The following is a 13,772-nucleotide window of genomic DNA, read 5'->3' as shown; positions in this document are numbered from 1 at the left end:
CAAGACCAAGTGAAAGAGGCCTCTCAAACCTAACAAAGAGACAATCAAGGAAAGAGCTTATAGAAGTCTCTAAGCTCAAAAATGCTGCAGAGAAAGTGAATATAGTTGTGCAAGGTCTGAAGCCAGAAAATTAAATTAACTGAGGACCTTTAAGGCAAAAAATAGTTGTCTATAGTTATTGGTCAGTGAAAAGGTGTGTAATGTTTTGTTTCTAAGGTGATGTACGTGCCAAAATCTTATCTAGTTTTAGGAAGCATTTATTTTAGTTCATGAAGGCGAACACTATAAACACTTCGGTGCAAAGATTCAGCTTGTGTTCTAAAAGTCTGTAAGGCACAGTTTGCTGGAAAAACAGAGCATATCTTGGGAAGTGTGAGCGAGTACTTGCTGTCTTTCCATTTCTGCCCTCTATTTGCTACTGCCAAGGCAGGTTTCAGACTGAATGGATTATTAGTTAGAACCTCCCAGGCATTCTGATGCTACTCTTTGTCTTTTCTCATTAATTCTTCGTTTTAATTACCAGTCCAGTATGATATGCAGGAAACGCCAGCAAAAGCAGAAAATTCCTTAGTTGTACAAGTAAATTAGGCACAGAGTATGCTCATGCAGCAGAGTCCTACTGCCTAGTTTAAAACTGATTTATTTTTTCTACTCATCCTGCATAAATTTAGAGATCAGTCCTACTGTCATGCATTGCCATGCATTTAGCTTCATGTATGCGGATGCACAGCTTTATCTGTTGCAAAAGTTTATCAGAAAAACCCATTTCTTTTATAGCTGAATTTGTAGAGGAGGAAATTCCAATGGTCTCTACCATGACTTTTCTACATAACTTAAAAGATAAGATTATATATTTAAAGACTGAGATTATAAACAGACATGCAGGTTATTGATATATAAAATCAAGTGTTCCTGATTTTTTAAAATTATAGAAATATTTTTCATTCTCGAATAGCAATTTTGGGTACCTTAGAAACAATTTTGTTTTGTCTCTTGACTAATCTTAATTTTTCACATGTTTTCAAGCTTCTTTTTTACTGAAGAGAGTTATTTCAACTGCACAACTTGCTCATTTGTACATAGGTACTGTGAAGTGATTTGCTCTGGGCTTATGTGTCAACCTTTGTTCTCTCCATGTCTTTAGCTTTAATTATCCCATAAATTACTTTGAAATCCCCAGGTGTAACTTTCCAATCTTTACTTCTCAAATGATAYTTAGTTTTTATTTATTGCTGTGGAAGCAAAAACAAGGCTGCGGAACGTGAGTATACACAAATTCTTGACCACATATCTTCAGAAGAGGTTGAGCAGTAATTATGTTCTGCAAGTTGTCCTTTGAAACAGCAGTGCCTTTTTCTTTGCTTCTTTTCTCTAATCTATGTCTTTGAGGTCTGGAATAGGTTTAATGTTGACTTAATGGCATTAGGGACCATCCATCTCTTGTGATGTTTTGTTTTGTTTTGCTTGGGATTGCTTTCTCCTTCCATTGTGTCATTTAAGTGCTTATATACATTACGCTTCATTTCCCCACTACATCTATGTGTTGTCTGAAATGGTACTGGTTTGAAATACATTATTTTTCCCTTCCTTATTTGATTAGAGTACAACACATACTCTTCTGCTGCCTGCAGTATGAAGGAAAACTCTTGATATGGGCCGTTTCCAGTTAGCTTTCATTGTTTCTCTAACTTGCTCAAAGAAAACCAAGTGTTAAAAGAAGAAACAGCAGCCAATTTGCTTGTGCAGCTCTTCTTTTGCTAATTGTAATTATCTCTGCCCTCTCACAATGTAATATGACAGTATGAATAAAAGTAAGAGGTTTATATAATTAGTTACTTGTTGAGGTTTATGTAGTACTGCAAGTGGTGCATGATTTTAATAAGGAAATATTGAAATAAATGGATAACTCACTTTATTTCTTGCTTATCTCCCTGGTACTATTTATGTTCTGGTTACAAGAGTTTAAGAACATCCTCATTTTATATTTAATATAAAATTGATTTATTTTATACATAAGCATTTGAAGTGAGRCATTCTTTATTGTTTTATTTCTGTTATGCACCATAACTAAACAATGGAATTAGTAACGTGGTACAATTCATGCCCACATATGGAAGTAATTAGTGACAAACATTATCCTTTCTCATGTAAACTTTTCCCAAATAAGTTTTGAAACAGATGTAAAGCCCATGGACTGTCACACGTCATTAGATGGTCTCTTCCCTCCTCACCAAAGCTACTTTGTGGTGGCAATTTTGTGCATGTTCCCTGGAAATGTGTGTCTGTAATTGCACTCAGCGCCAGCCCCAGTGTGAGTGAAGGGGTTGGTCTGCCCTCAGTGGTGCCACATTGGATGGGAACTGGGAAGGGAAGGATGGATGCTTTATCTGTTCTACAGGCTAATTTGCAAATACTCTTCGTGTTAGTAACTATAAGGAATGTATCTTTTCTCCAGTTATTAAAATGTATCTGTGGAGGATGAATGAGTTTTGTCAAGTGTTTTGTCAAAGGTACATGAACAGATCTATTGATTTTGACAGTACTATAGTCCTATGCCGGATGGGGCTACACGTAGGTGAAAAAATCTGATATTAAAGAACAGTTTGCTCAAAAGCTCTGAGGTTTTCACCACAAACAGGATGTAGTTTCTGTGCTTAAGCAGAATAAAAACTGTCTGTCATGTGTTAGGGTTTCCCTACCACCGCTACTTTTGACATAATAAGAACATTAGAAAAACTCCTACTGAGTAATCCCCTTTGGCCTGTCAAGCCCAGCAGTGTCTTCACCTTATTGTCTCCAGCAGTGTAGAGGTAGATGCAATTTAAAGACCAAAAATATGAAACCTGACTGTATTTACAGTGCATTTATTTTGTATTTTTCTGATATCCAAAATAAATATATTAGGGATGATAGCTACTCTGTCACTGTTCAGTCATTTTAGTATCCATGTATAGCTCACAAATTCATCAACCTCTTTTTGGACATGCTCGCACTGTCAGTCTCCACAGCCAGAAACAGAATTTCTCTGCTTCTTGTGCATAGAATACTTTCATTTACTGTGTTTTTAAATCTCTAGTTTCATCACGYACCCCTAGTTCTAGTATTACAAAATACTGTAAATAGCAGTTCAAAATTATGTTGGATGTATGGGCAGGGCCAAGTTTTGTATAGCAACATATACAGCAAAATAGCTGTAAATACTCATTTTTCTGTATTATTTTGTGTTCTTTTAAAAGAAAAAAAAAGCCTTTGTTGTGTAGTTTATGGGACTGGTATTGAACAGCGCATTTCTTTGTGCTACTTGCAGTGCCAGTAAATCTTTTTTCTGTCTAACTGCTTCAGAAACAAGATTTTTATTCCAAACCAGACATGATAAAAAAAAAATCTRTGTTGTAATTTTAATTAAGGAGATAAAGTTATTTTCAATTTAATTGTAGTTTACCTTCCCTATTTCTCATTTTTCTGTTGAGAATCAAACTTTAAAATAGAAATGTTAATTTTTAGTTAGAATATAACTTTTAAATTGCAGAGGGATTTAGAGGGAGAAAATCTTTCTGTCAACTCTTGTAATGCATGAATGAAGCAATTAGATAGAGAATGCAAATTAAATTATGGCCTTCATAAGGAACAGAAAATTAAGACTATGGCTAACAGAGTTTCACTTCAGGGTAGASATCATTCCCTGTTTAAACCATAAGCCACCACTGTGGCCATAATTAACAAAGTAAATTATTAGTGACCAAGCATTCAATATGTTTGCCATTGTGTTTTTAAACAATTTGTGGTCTGGAAACTAGAAGAAGATTACATTGAATACTTTGTTCTCTGCAAAAACATCTTTAGTCATCTTGGTTATTGATCCTCCCTTACTTGGAACAGAGCTCCAAGAAAAAATGAGTATACCTAAAAATAAAAGATGAGAAGTTAGAAATTTATGTATTTACTTTGTTTYACTTCTATCCATGTATGAAGATTTATATTTGAATTTTATTCACAGATATGGCAATATTGGTAATTTTTAACTATAGAAAATCTTCTTTATCTGGTTTGAGTCACTTTAGCCAAAAGCCCTTTTAGCTGATTTTTAGGGATCAAATACATGTGAGCTGAAACTTAACAGCTTTAAAAATATTTACTGACATTCGTGTTACAGTTTACATCACTTTTTCTGTAGGAGTTTGTGCCACTCTGTGGGTGCGTGTGCTAAAAATTGCCATGCTCTCTTTTTACAGCTTCTGCAAACAGGACAAGCTGCCCATCACATTTCAGTCCTGTGTGATCACGAAGGAGTGCCAGGTGTCAGAGTGGTCAGAATGGACCCCCTGCTCCAAAACCTGCTTTGACATGACAACCCCTAAAGGGAACCGCACGAGATCACGGACCATTAGGCAGCTCCCTGTTGGCAGTGAGAGYGAATGCCCACAATTAGAAGAAGCAGAGCAGTGTGTTTCTCAAGGAGATGGTGTAGCACCCTGCATTACGTAAGTTGGTTCATTTCAGTTCTCTGTTACTAAAATGAACAACTTCAATTAAGCGTACAGAGCTGGTAATGGAATATCAGCCAAACATTATTAAAGAAATAATAGGTAGGACTTTACCTTTTTTCTTTATCTTTTGTTTATTCAGTGCTTTTGAAAGCCCAAAGTCTGCAAATAGCTGCTATTGTAGTGTAACCATTTCCTTCTCTAAATACAGGAAAAATAACAAATATATTTTGTTTTCATTCATTTATGTTTTTAAAATGCAGTATTTGCACATGTGCAGGTTCAGGCAAGATGAAAATAAATTAATTGTATTGATTTCTCTGCAATCTTTTCCCTGTATAACATGTCTATGGGAATAACTTTTTCTGAATTTTTTGTCTGTTTGCAGATCAAGTGCTGAACACAGGAAAGGAGTGATAAACATTTGGTTTAGCTAACAGGCTGTTTCAGTGCGACTTGTATTCAGCACAACAAAGGCAGTACTGGGCCCCAAATGGGAAGTGGGAGAGGCTAACAGTGACAGTAAATAAAGTTTAGGAGAAATGACAGTGAGCACTTTGCTGTAATCCTTATCAACTAATCAAGATTAATATTAAAGTCCCAACTGTGCTTTTTCTTTATTGAACTGAGAAGAGGTTCTGGAGAAATATCATTTGATGTTAAGCATCTTTGACTGTGGTATATATATTTCATTTAAGAGTTGAAATGTCATCTTTCCTTATCTCCCGCCACATTAGGAAGCACTTTGCTTGATTTAGCCTTAAAGTACYTGTTAGGTGGCATTTCTTCTGTGGCATTTCTTGCAGTTCATAATCCTGATCGGGRTTTTAACTGTGAGTCAAAGATCTTTGCTGTGTATTCACTGATTAGGAAGCTTCCAGCTTCTCATTATTCTTCGATACCCAGCGGGGACGCTTCAGTAGTGCAGAATGATCTTTCCTCTTAACTGTGAAAAAGATAATTTACTGAAAAGTTTTTCTGTAGTAATAATAAAAAAATTGCAGTTATAGTTTCACCTTGACATCCAGAAGAAACTTCAGTGTCTCCCAGCAAAGATAACAATTGGCTTCTGGGTTATTGGGGGGGCGGAGAGGGAGGTTGTGTTGTTGTGGGGTTTTTTCACTCTTTGTCTCTTATGTTTCTCAGCATTCATGTTTCTTTGATAATTTGGCTTTTGTTTCTATAAGTTACCTAGCTCTAAACAAATGCTGAGTCACAGTCTTGAAAGTTTACATATCTAAACATGTGCTATTTGTTTATGCACATAACTTTTTCTTCCCTCAAAACATTTTTATGTGTCGTGTATTTCAGGAATTGAGCAGAAGAGATCTTCCTGAAAAGTAGTGATTTAAAAAGTGAAATAATGCAAAAGAAGTTTCCACACACATAAAATATGAGACTTAATGCACCTCTGTGTGCAAGAAGTTGTGTTGCTCAGGCCTTTTAAGAAATTAATGAAGTTGCTGAGGTGTTTCAGCTTGTATAATTCAACACAGTGTAAAATGGCTTCATGATTTCTAAAGACCCCAATTAACCAMATTTAATCCAGGTATGGCTGGCGGACAACTGAGTGGACAGAATGTCGTGTGGATCCCCTCCTTAGCCAGCAGGACAAGAGGCGAGGGAATCAGACAGCGCTGTGTGGAGGTGGCATTCAAACCAGGGAGGTGTACTGTGTGCAAGCTAATGAAAATCTCCTCTCCTACTTAAATAGCCTCAAGGATAAAGAAGGTAAATTTGATTTGATTGCAATTAAATCAGTGTGAAATCAGAGCAGGTCAGCATTCCAGAGCTTTTTCACAGCCATTGTCTTCTGTCATGAGTGCCTTCTCTTGTGAGCTACTACTATTTTTTAATTCAGATGAAAATGCTTAATTGCTGTAGCAGARGTTTCATTCTCTGTGCTGCAAATGCAGGTTCCTAGCTGCAAGTTACTATTTCTTAGTGGCTAGTAAGAATATCTTTCTTASATATCTTTTCATTAGAAAGAGCATGAAAAGGTGGGTCAGAAGTCCTAGATTTGGTTCYTTCATCTACTGTAAACTTTTTTGTGTGTCCATCTGGGTGATGAACTTGCTTGTGCTGTTTGATGTGCAGATGGAATATGTGAATTCTGGCATGTAAGCTCAATACAGAAAAATTTTAAAATATTATTAGATTTCATTTTCATGGAATTGATTTTTTTTCCTTGATTTGGTCAGGTTCTTAAGTAGCTTTCAGAACTTGAAGGCAATATAATTTCATGGGTTTATTTACCTAACTGAAAGAGAAGAGATTATTCCTTGGCACTGTTAAAGCCTGTGCATCTTCTTAAGAAAAGAGAGAATAGCTTAGAAGACAAAATCTTTAATTCATTTGGTAATCTACATGCTTTAAAAGAACACTTGAGCAGTTTATGTTACATCTACTTCTGCATAATAATGCAGCACTATAGATTCAGAAATCAGTGAATTAAGCTACATGCATTCGGGTTTTAATTAAATTTTATCCTCTTTCGTACCTGTTTCATACAAACACACRTTATAATTAATAAACAAACAAATATATAAATACAGCCATATACTTGAGAAAAAACAAAAGCCATATACTTCAAGAAAAACAACATCAATATGCAAATCCTGTGTAATAGAACATTTTGTCCAGGGCTGGCCAAACTGCAGACTATTGAGGTTCCTGCTGTGGTTTAAAGGTACTCTCAAACTTGCCGTGGAGGTAGAGTTTGTGGGGAATGTTAATGCCAACATCCATTTCAGCATGACTGCTCAGATCAGTGGGGTGTGACTTGTGAGCTCTGCAGCCTCACATCTGTATTTATTAAAGAAGMAGCTTTCAAGCCTCTTTGTTTAATGCAAATCAGCTCTGCCCAAGGGCTTTTAGTAAATCGCCTCTGCTGAACAAAGTTTAGATGCCTCTRCCGTAGTGTGAACGAAGAAAACCTCCCAGCTAAGGAGAGGTAACAATAAAACCAGTGGCAGCTTACTGTTCAGAATGATGATTAGGATTTTGGTAGGCTGTGAAGTCTCGCCAGATTAGGCGGGTGTGAAATTTACCCTTATCAGACTGTGACAGGAATACATGGAGCCCATCAGGAGGTAATCTCTGCAGGCTCCTGAAAGCTGATTAAAATGTAACTAGTCTTTGGATGCATAAACATGAGAACAGTTTTTCAAGAGCTCAGACTGGGGGTGAAGTGGTTCTTAGTTGAAAAAGGAGCTCTGGGCTGTTTCCCCATTAGGCGACAGATTTTCAGAAGAGCTGCTGCTCCTCTCATCCTCCCTCTCCCCTCATAGAAGAGAAAACTATGAGTAATTTGAGGATGGGAGAAAGCCAGGGCACACACCCACCAGATAATGCTGTGGGGAAACGCCTTCATCTCAGTCTAGTTTGCTGTTGGTTGTAGTGAATGCTGTCTCGGTAAGGCTGCTCTAAAGACTTCCATTCTCATATACTCATGGTGGCGTTTCCCTGTTATTTCAGAAAGTCAGTCCCAGAGCAAGTCGAAGGCTAGTGCTGCACCTCTGCTATCAATCACTTTTGAAATAACAGGTAGGTAAATTAAGGCCTCCAACCTGGCCTTTTGAATAAGAGCATGCAAAAGARGCAATATCCCTTTTGGGGGAGCCTGTTGGTTATTTGTGTATCATTAACATGTATATGTAGCTCTGAGATATTTGCATGGATTTAAGCATTCTCAGGAAATTTCAGATCAGTTTGAAAGCGACAGGCCAAAATTCAGTCTAATAAAGTTCATGAGCCAGCTGGGATGCTGGAACAGTTCCCTGCTCCATTCCTGAACCATTTTAGATAGTGACTGCTTTTCCTTTTAGTTCTGAACCCTGGGAATTGTTTTGTGGCTTTCATCATAGCTGCTGTTTCCAGTTCTTCTGTAGGTTCAAAACACCAATTTAGGGCACCAGTAAGAATTTGAACTTGTAATACTTAGCTGAACCAGAATCCCTCATGTCATTCAGCTCAGTAGGAGGAAGAAGGAATATTGGTTGTAGTTGTTAAGCAGGTGGCAATCAGATTTCCTGTGGGCCACTGTCATTCTGCCATTTACTTGCCACTGACTTAAATTGTTTCATCTATCTTCATCTCCTTAACTGGTTTAGTCATGAACTTTCTCTCACCATAAGTGTATGAGGTGGATTGTGTCATCTTATTCCGAGTACCTTTAAAACCCTTGATGTAGAATAAAGATGGGAGAAGAGTTCCTTTATGGGCATAAATTTATTCTACATCTGCAAATATGCATTTATTGCCTTATTAAACACAGGGGACTGCTTACATCCATGAAATTATGCCACTTAGAGCAAAAGGTTCTGAATTACCTAATGTTTTTTTATGAAAGAATTCAGCTACATAGCAAATGAGAAGAACATATATTCTTTAATTGTCATAATGTGTTTTGGACTTGGGTTTTTCTTGCTTTTTTTTTGAGTGAGAGGTCTTGGAGATAATTCCTTCTGKTGTTTGCTATGAAACCAGTATGACAAATGACCAAAAGAGAAATCTGAATTTATGTCTGCTTATACTGATGCAGTCACATGGAAATTCAGTTTTTGCCAACTGGTCATTATTGGGCACTRGTCTCTTGAGGGTTTTTAGAGAAGGATGGAGAGTTTGATATCTTGATGTAGCAAATGCATGAAAGGAGAACAGTTCTTTTTCTTTTCAGTAAATCAAGAAGGTGTTTTCCAAGGATATAAAATATACTCAGCTAAAATTTCCTAATATAAAAGATGATTTGAGGAATTATTATAATAACAAAATAATAATAATTAAAAAATAACAATAATGAAATCTTACATTAGTTCTTAGGTCACTAGCTTCAAACCTGAAATTCCTTGAAAACTGAATCTAGTTTATTAGTTACATTGAAGGAGAAAGTTATCAAAATGCATTAACTTTTCTTTTATTTTTGGCCCAAAATTTGGTCAGTTTTCACATAGATCTTGTAGTATTACACAAAGTCTAATCAGCATGCAGCATCACTTCCAAGGAAAGTAAAATCTCTCTTGCTGCCACAAGAGAGTATGAAAGGACAAAGATTAGACAAGGTTTTAAACTGCAGATTTCTGCATCCAGCAACATCTTCTGTCAGAGTATCTTTGCTAAAAAAAAAAGCATCAAAACCTAAGCTCAATCATACTATTTTGATGCTGAAAGAAATTCATTTAAATTCATGGAAACAAGATGGTCATAAGACACCCAAGCAAAGCTGTTTTCTTATTTTACTCTCATCTCAAAGAAAGAGTTCTGAGCAATCCTGCATGAAATGCATCCTTAGTGCTCAGTATGAAAACATTTTTTAATAACCTGAAATATAACTTTTCTGTCCTGTGGTTTACCTCTTTTGTTTTAAAGGCAGAATATAACAGATAGCATTTGTACATCACTTAGGGTCTAAAAGCAGCATTTCAAACACATTTYGGCATCTTTAGAGATGTATTGTTACCTGTGATATGAAAAAGCTGCTATTTAAAGCTTCCTGATTAAAGATCTTTGTATTTTTCTGAGTAACATCCCATGAACTAGTGTGATGATAAGTTCTTTATCATAATGAGGGCTAAAGATGAAGCATGGAATTCCTCAGAACACTTTCTTTATTCCCTGAAGCAAGGCTGTGTCTCAGGGGTGTAATTGACCCTTAATTTCAACTGCACTTGGGCAGTTCCCCAATTAAATCAAGGTTAAAAATGTATGGGTAGCAATTACTTACTGTTTTTCTTTTTTCATTGGAAACTATTCAATACAAATTCAACATGCAAATTATGTTTACTTATATCCATTTTCCACACCAAACATGCATATTATGTTGATTATCATGCATGTTAGCTGTGCTTGTCAAACTTACTGTAAAATTCAATGTTCTGTCATAAAATTTAATTCCAACATAGCATTATGCAAATGTTAGAATATGAGGTTTTGTATTATTTTGTTTCAAGAGAYTGGTGAGCTAGGGGCAGTAATAACAAATGACTGCCATCTTCATGCCTTCATTACATGGAGCAACACAATGCAAAACTGTGCCAAAAGAGGCAGCCTGGAAAAGCAGAATAGGGTGAGGATTTTTCATTCCATTTTCCCCTTAAAAAAAAAAGACATTGGATTCTCTGTCTGTAACTGTAAAGATCATCTGCTTAGAAAATCTGAATGGAAATGCATACATACATGTCTATAAGCTGACCATACTTTAACAGCCTGATGTTTACTTTCACATTCTGTAAGTTGTTGATCTCATATTTCAGAAGGATATTTTATCTTATACTGAATTTACTTTATCTGAAAGTCTTTCCATAAAAAGTTGTGGCAAAAATTAATGAGGTAACTTTCCTTTGGAAAAAAAAATTCAGAGTAGGACAAGAGTGTTTTAAGTTAAGGAATTGCATGTTTCTTCAAATCAACCAACGTGAAGTAATGTGGCAGACTTCACTTTGCCTTCTAACCAGTATTCTCTGCTTAGTGTAATATTTTGTCAAGTCCTGTATTATGAAAGAGAATTCAAGTCTTGCTTTCAATTAAATGGTACATTTTCAGTTAGAGTTCTGTACCTTATTCTGGCACCTTATAGAATTGTCCTGTTACTTCTATATATGACCTGGAAAGTCAGAAGAATAAAGTATGGGAGGAGAAGGGTGATTTTGGCCCAGCTTATTGTTCCTTAAAGAACAGAGGAATCTGCCTTCTTGTATGTCTCCATAGATTAATAATTCTTTAAAGAAAAAATATGTTGTCTTGTGCATTTTTTACAACTACATATATATATAATGAATATATATTTGTATACATATATATATATAGTAAATGCAAACCATATATATATGTCTGAAACAAAGCCTCTTTTGGAGTAAAGCTGCTTCTGAGCAAGTCTTACTGTGTGCGTGCACTTGATGGTCTTTAGAGTAAAAGAAAAAAACGATTGTTACATCGTTAGCTGTGTTTCAGGTTGTAGCTTAAAAATAAGCTTTTAAATGTTAATTAACCAGGCCTTTGAAGTTATAGTATCATATAGCTTTGCAAATACAAGTGCAAAGGGATTTATGCAGCTTTTTGTTCTGTTTCTTAAGAGAGGAAGTAATGATATAGCAGGACATAAATTTACACAGAGAATAGTGCAAAGTGAGCAATTGKTGTAGTAGCGTAATTTACCCCTAAAATGAAAGGACTGTCTGAGGGGGTGCTGCAATATCTACAGTCTTTCCGCCTCCACATGATGGGATTTGACTCTTTCATGCAGAGTTAAACTGACTTCTGTCCYATTTTTTTCAAGGCAGGCATTTTTCCATCACGTCATCAGATAAAATGATGAGATAGCAACCTTTCTGACTGAGGGRTAGTTCTGTCCACAATAGAGCTGAGGATTATTGCCAGTGACATATGAGAAATGTTTTAACTTTGTTTTGACAGCTTCAAGGCCAGTAGACCGTAAACTGTGTGCAGGAGCTCTTCCCAGCACCTCCCAGCTGTGCCATATTCCCTGTCCTACAGAGTGCGAGACCTCAGCATGGTCAGCCTGGGGACCATGCACCTATGAAAGCTGTGATGACCCTCAGGCCAAGAAGGGTATGTAAAGATTCAGCAGAGCCTTTTAGTGGTGTTTTTTTACTATTCCTAAGACACTAGGAACCTCTGACTGTGAAATCACACTAAATTTTGTACCAAGAAGTGTATATCTAGTGCCTCTGGGTGTCAAAATAAGGTCATTGAGTTAGGGCTGCGTTTAACAATACTGTTACACCACAGGTAGCAAGAATGCAGCCTGTTTACTAGGCTCTCAAGTTCGGTTTGGGTTTTTACAGGTAAATTCCAGTTTCAAACCTTCCTCTCTGATTGACAGGGTTACAGTTTTGTGTGTTCAAATCACAGTTGTGGCACTGTCTCAAAAGGGGGACAGAAGCCTCTTTTGAGGTGTGCAGTGTCCAAGACACTCAAAAATTTACAATTCAGTAATAGCTCAAGAATTCACCATAAAACGTGATCTGGCAAAGAGATGGGACCATTCACTGTCGATGTGTGACACTGTTTTACTGATGACATATGTGCTGGAATTCAGCACATTCAATTCCAGCATGTTTTACAACTTATTGCCATGCAGAACAGATTGTAGTAACCTGACATCAAAATAGGAGAGCATGAACACAGTGACAGGGACCTCATGCTAGAAGTCTGTGGGTTTCTGGCTKTAAATGAGAAAAAATGGCCCAGTCATTGCTGTGAAGTGATTATCTGACTAAAGCTGGGAATGTAGACTTGGTTTCTTGATTGAAAACAATCATAAGAAAGGGCAGCCACATATCTGCTGGAAGGAGCAGCTGAGATTACTGTGTTTGTTTYGCTGGATCTGTTGTTGGATGTACTTCTGTCTGGGCAGCAATAATGCAAGTTTTACAAAGCTGTTTTTTGGAACTCTGGTCCAACTTTGTACAATTCAAGAGGGGAAAAGTAGTTCAGTGTGCATATCTATCGGATTAAGTCCCATCTGAGTACAACCGTCAAGTAGTCTGTTATTTCCATGGCTGTTCCATCACTGAAAGATTTGCTACATTTTCAGGGCCAAAGTTTAGGTYTGTGAGAGTGATTTGGACATCTGTCTAATAGAAATGTATTAGGATGTACTTTATGCAAGCCTTTATTCCTGCACACATGAACAGGGATCTTTTCTCAGTGGCCAATGTTTTCCTTTTATCTGGAAGTTCTTATATTTTATTTTATAATTGCATTGACAGTTCTTCCGAGAGAATGATGTAAAAATTGTACAGGCACTCCTACTTTTAGCAGCATGTCACTCTACATATTTCCAGATCACTTGCATCCTTTGTTGCTGTAGATATTGAGTTCTTTATTTTTGAAATTATAGGAGCCTTTTATGTCAGGCTTACTAAACATTTTGCACGTAATTTGGATGAACTCTTCAATTTAGGAAAAAAGAAAACAGCAACTGAAGATACATGGAAATGTGCTTTTAAAGTAATACTTATTGTAGTTTAATTAAGAGGCATGTCTTCAAAGAATCAGTTCCTGCGCATATGTGTTTGAAAACTCTCCTGTTTAGTTTGTGTCCTGTTAGAAATTACAGTTACTTGTAGTATTTTATAAAAAAAAATCTGTATGTTACTAACCTGCCTGAATATTGATAAAAGAGACYGTGAAAAGATGTGAGAAGAAACAAATCTTTGCCAAAGTTAAAATATTCCAATCAGATACATCAGAAACTATAGAAAGTTATTACACAAGAAACAATTCATTGAATCTATTTAATTTGATTAGTTTGTTCTGACTGTATTT

The 13,772-nt window shown here is 36.4% G+C and overlaps 1 protein-coding gene across 1 annotated transcript in view; it reads left to right on the top strand.

Annotated features, from left to right (window-relative positions):
- The window catches only part of THSD7A (thrombospondin type 1 domain containing 7A), a 192,247-nt gene that overhangs the window by 84,972 nt on the left and 93,503 nt on the right, over window positions 1–13,772 (top strand). The window contains exons 3-6 of the mRNA XM_057372134.1: window positions 4,233–4,481; window positions 6,034–6,215; window positions 7,962–8,030; window positions 11,895–12,050. Of these exons, the coding sequence (XP_057228117.1) occupies window positions 4,233–4,481; window positions 6,034–6,215; window positions 7,962–8,030; window positions 11,895–12,050 (656 nt within the window). The remainder of the gene's footprint in view (window positions 1–4,232; window positions 4,482–6,033; window positions 6,216–7,961; window positions 8,031–11,894; window positions 12,051–13,772) is intronic.

This window comes from Malurus melanocephalus, unplaced genomic scaffold (genome assembly GCF_030028575.1).
Source record: "Malurus melanocephalus ecotype Western Australia unplaced genomic scaffold, MMel_1.1 scaffold_164, whole genome shotgun sequence".
Classification (NCBI taxonomy): Eukaryota; Metazoa; Chordata; class Aves; order Passeriformes; family Maluridae; genus Malurus; species Malurus melanocephalus.
The sequence above is the reverse complement of the archived record's forward strand: the minus strand, read 5'-3'. Positions and strand labels throughout refer to the sequence as shown.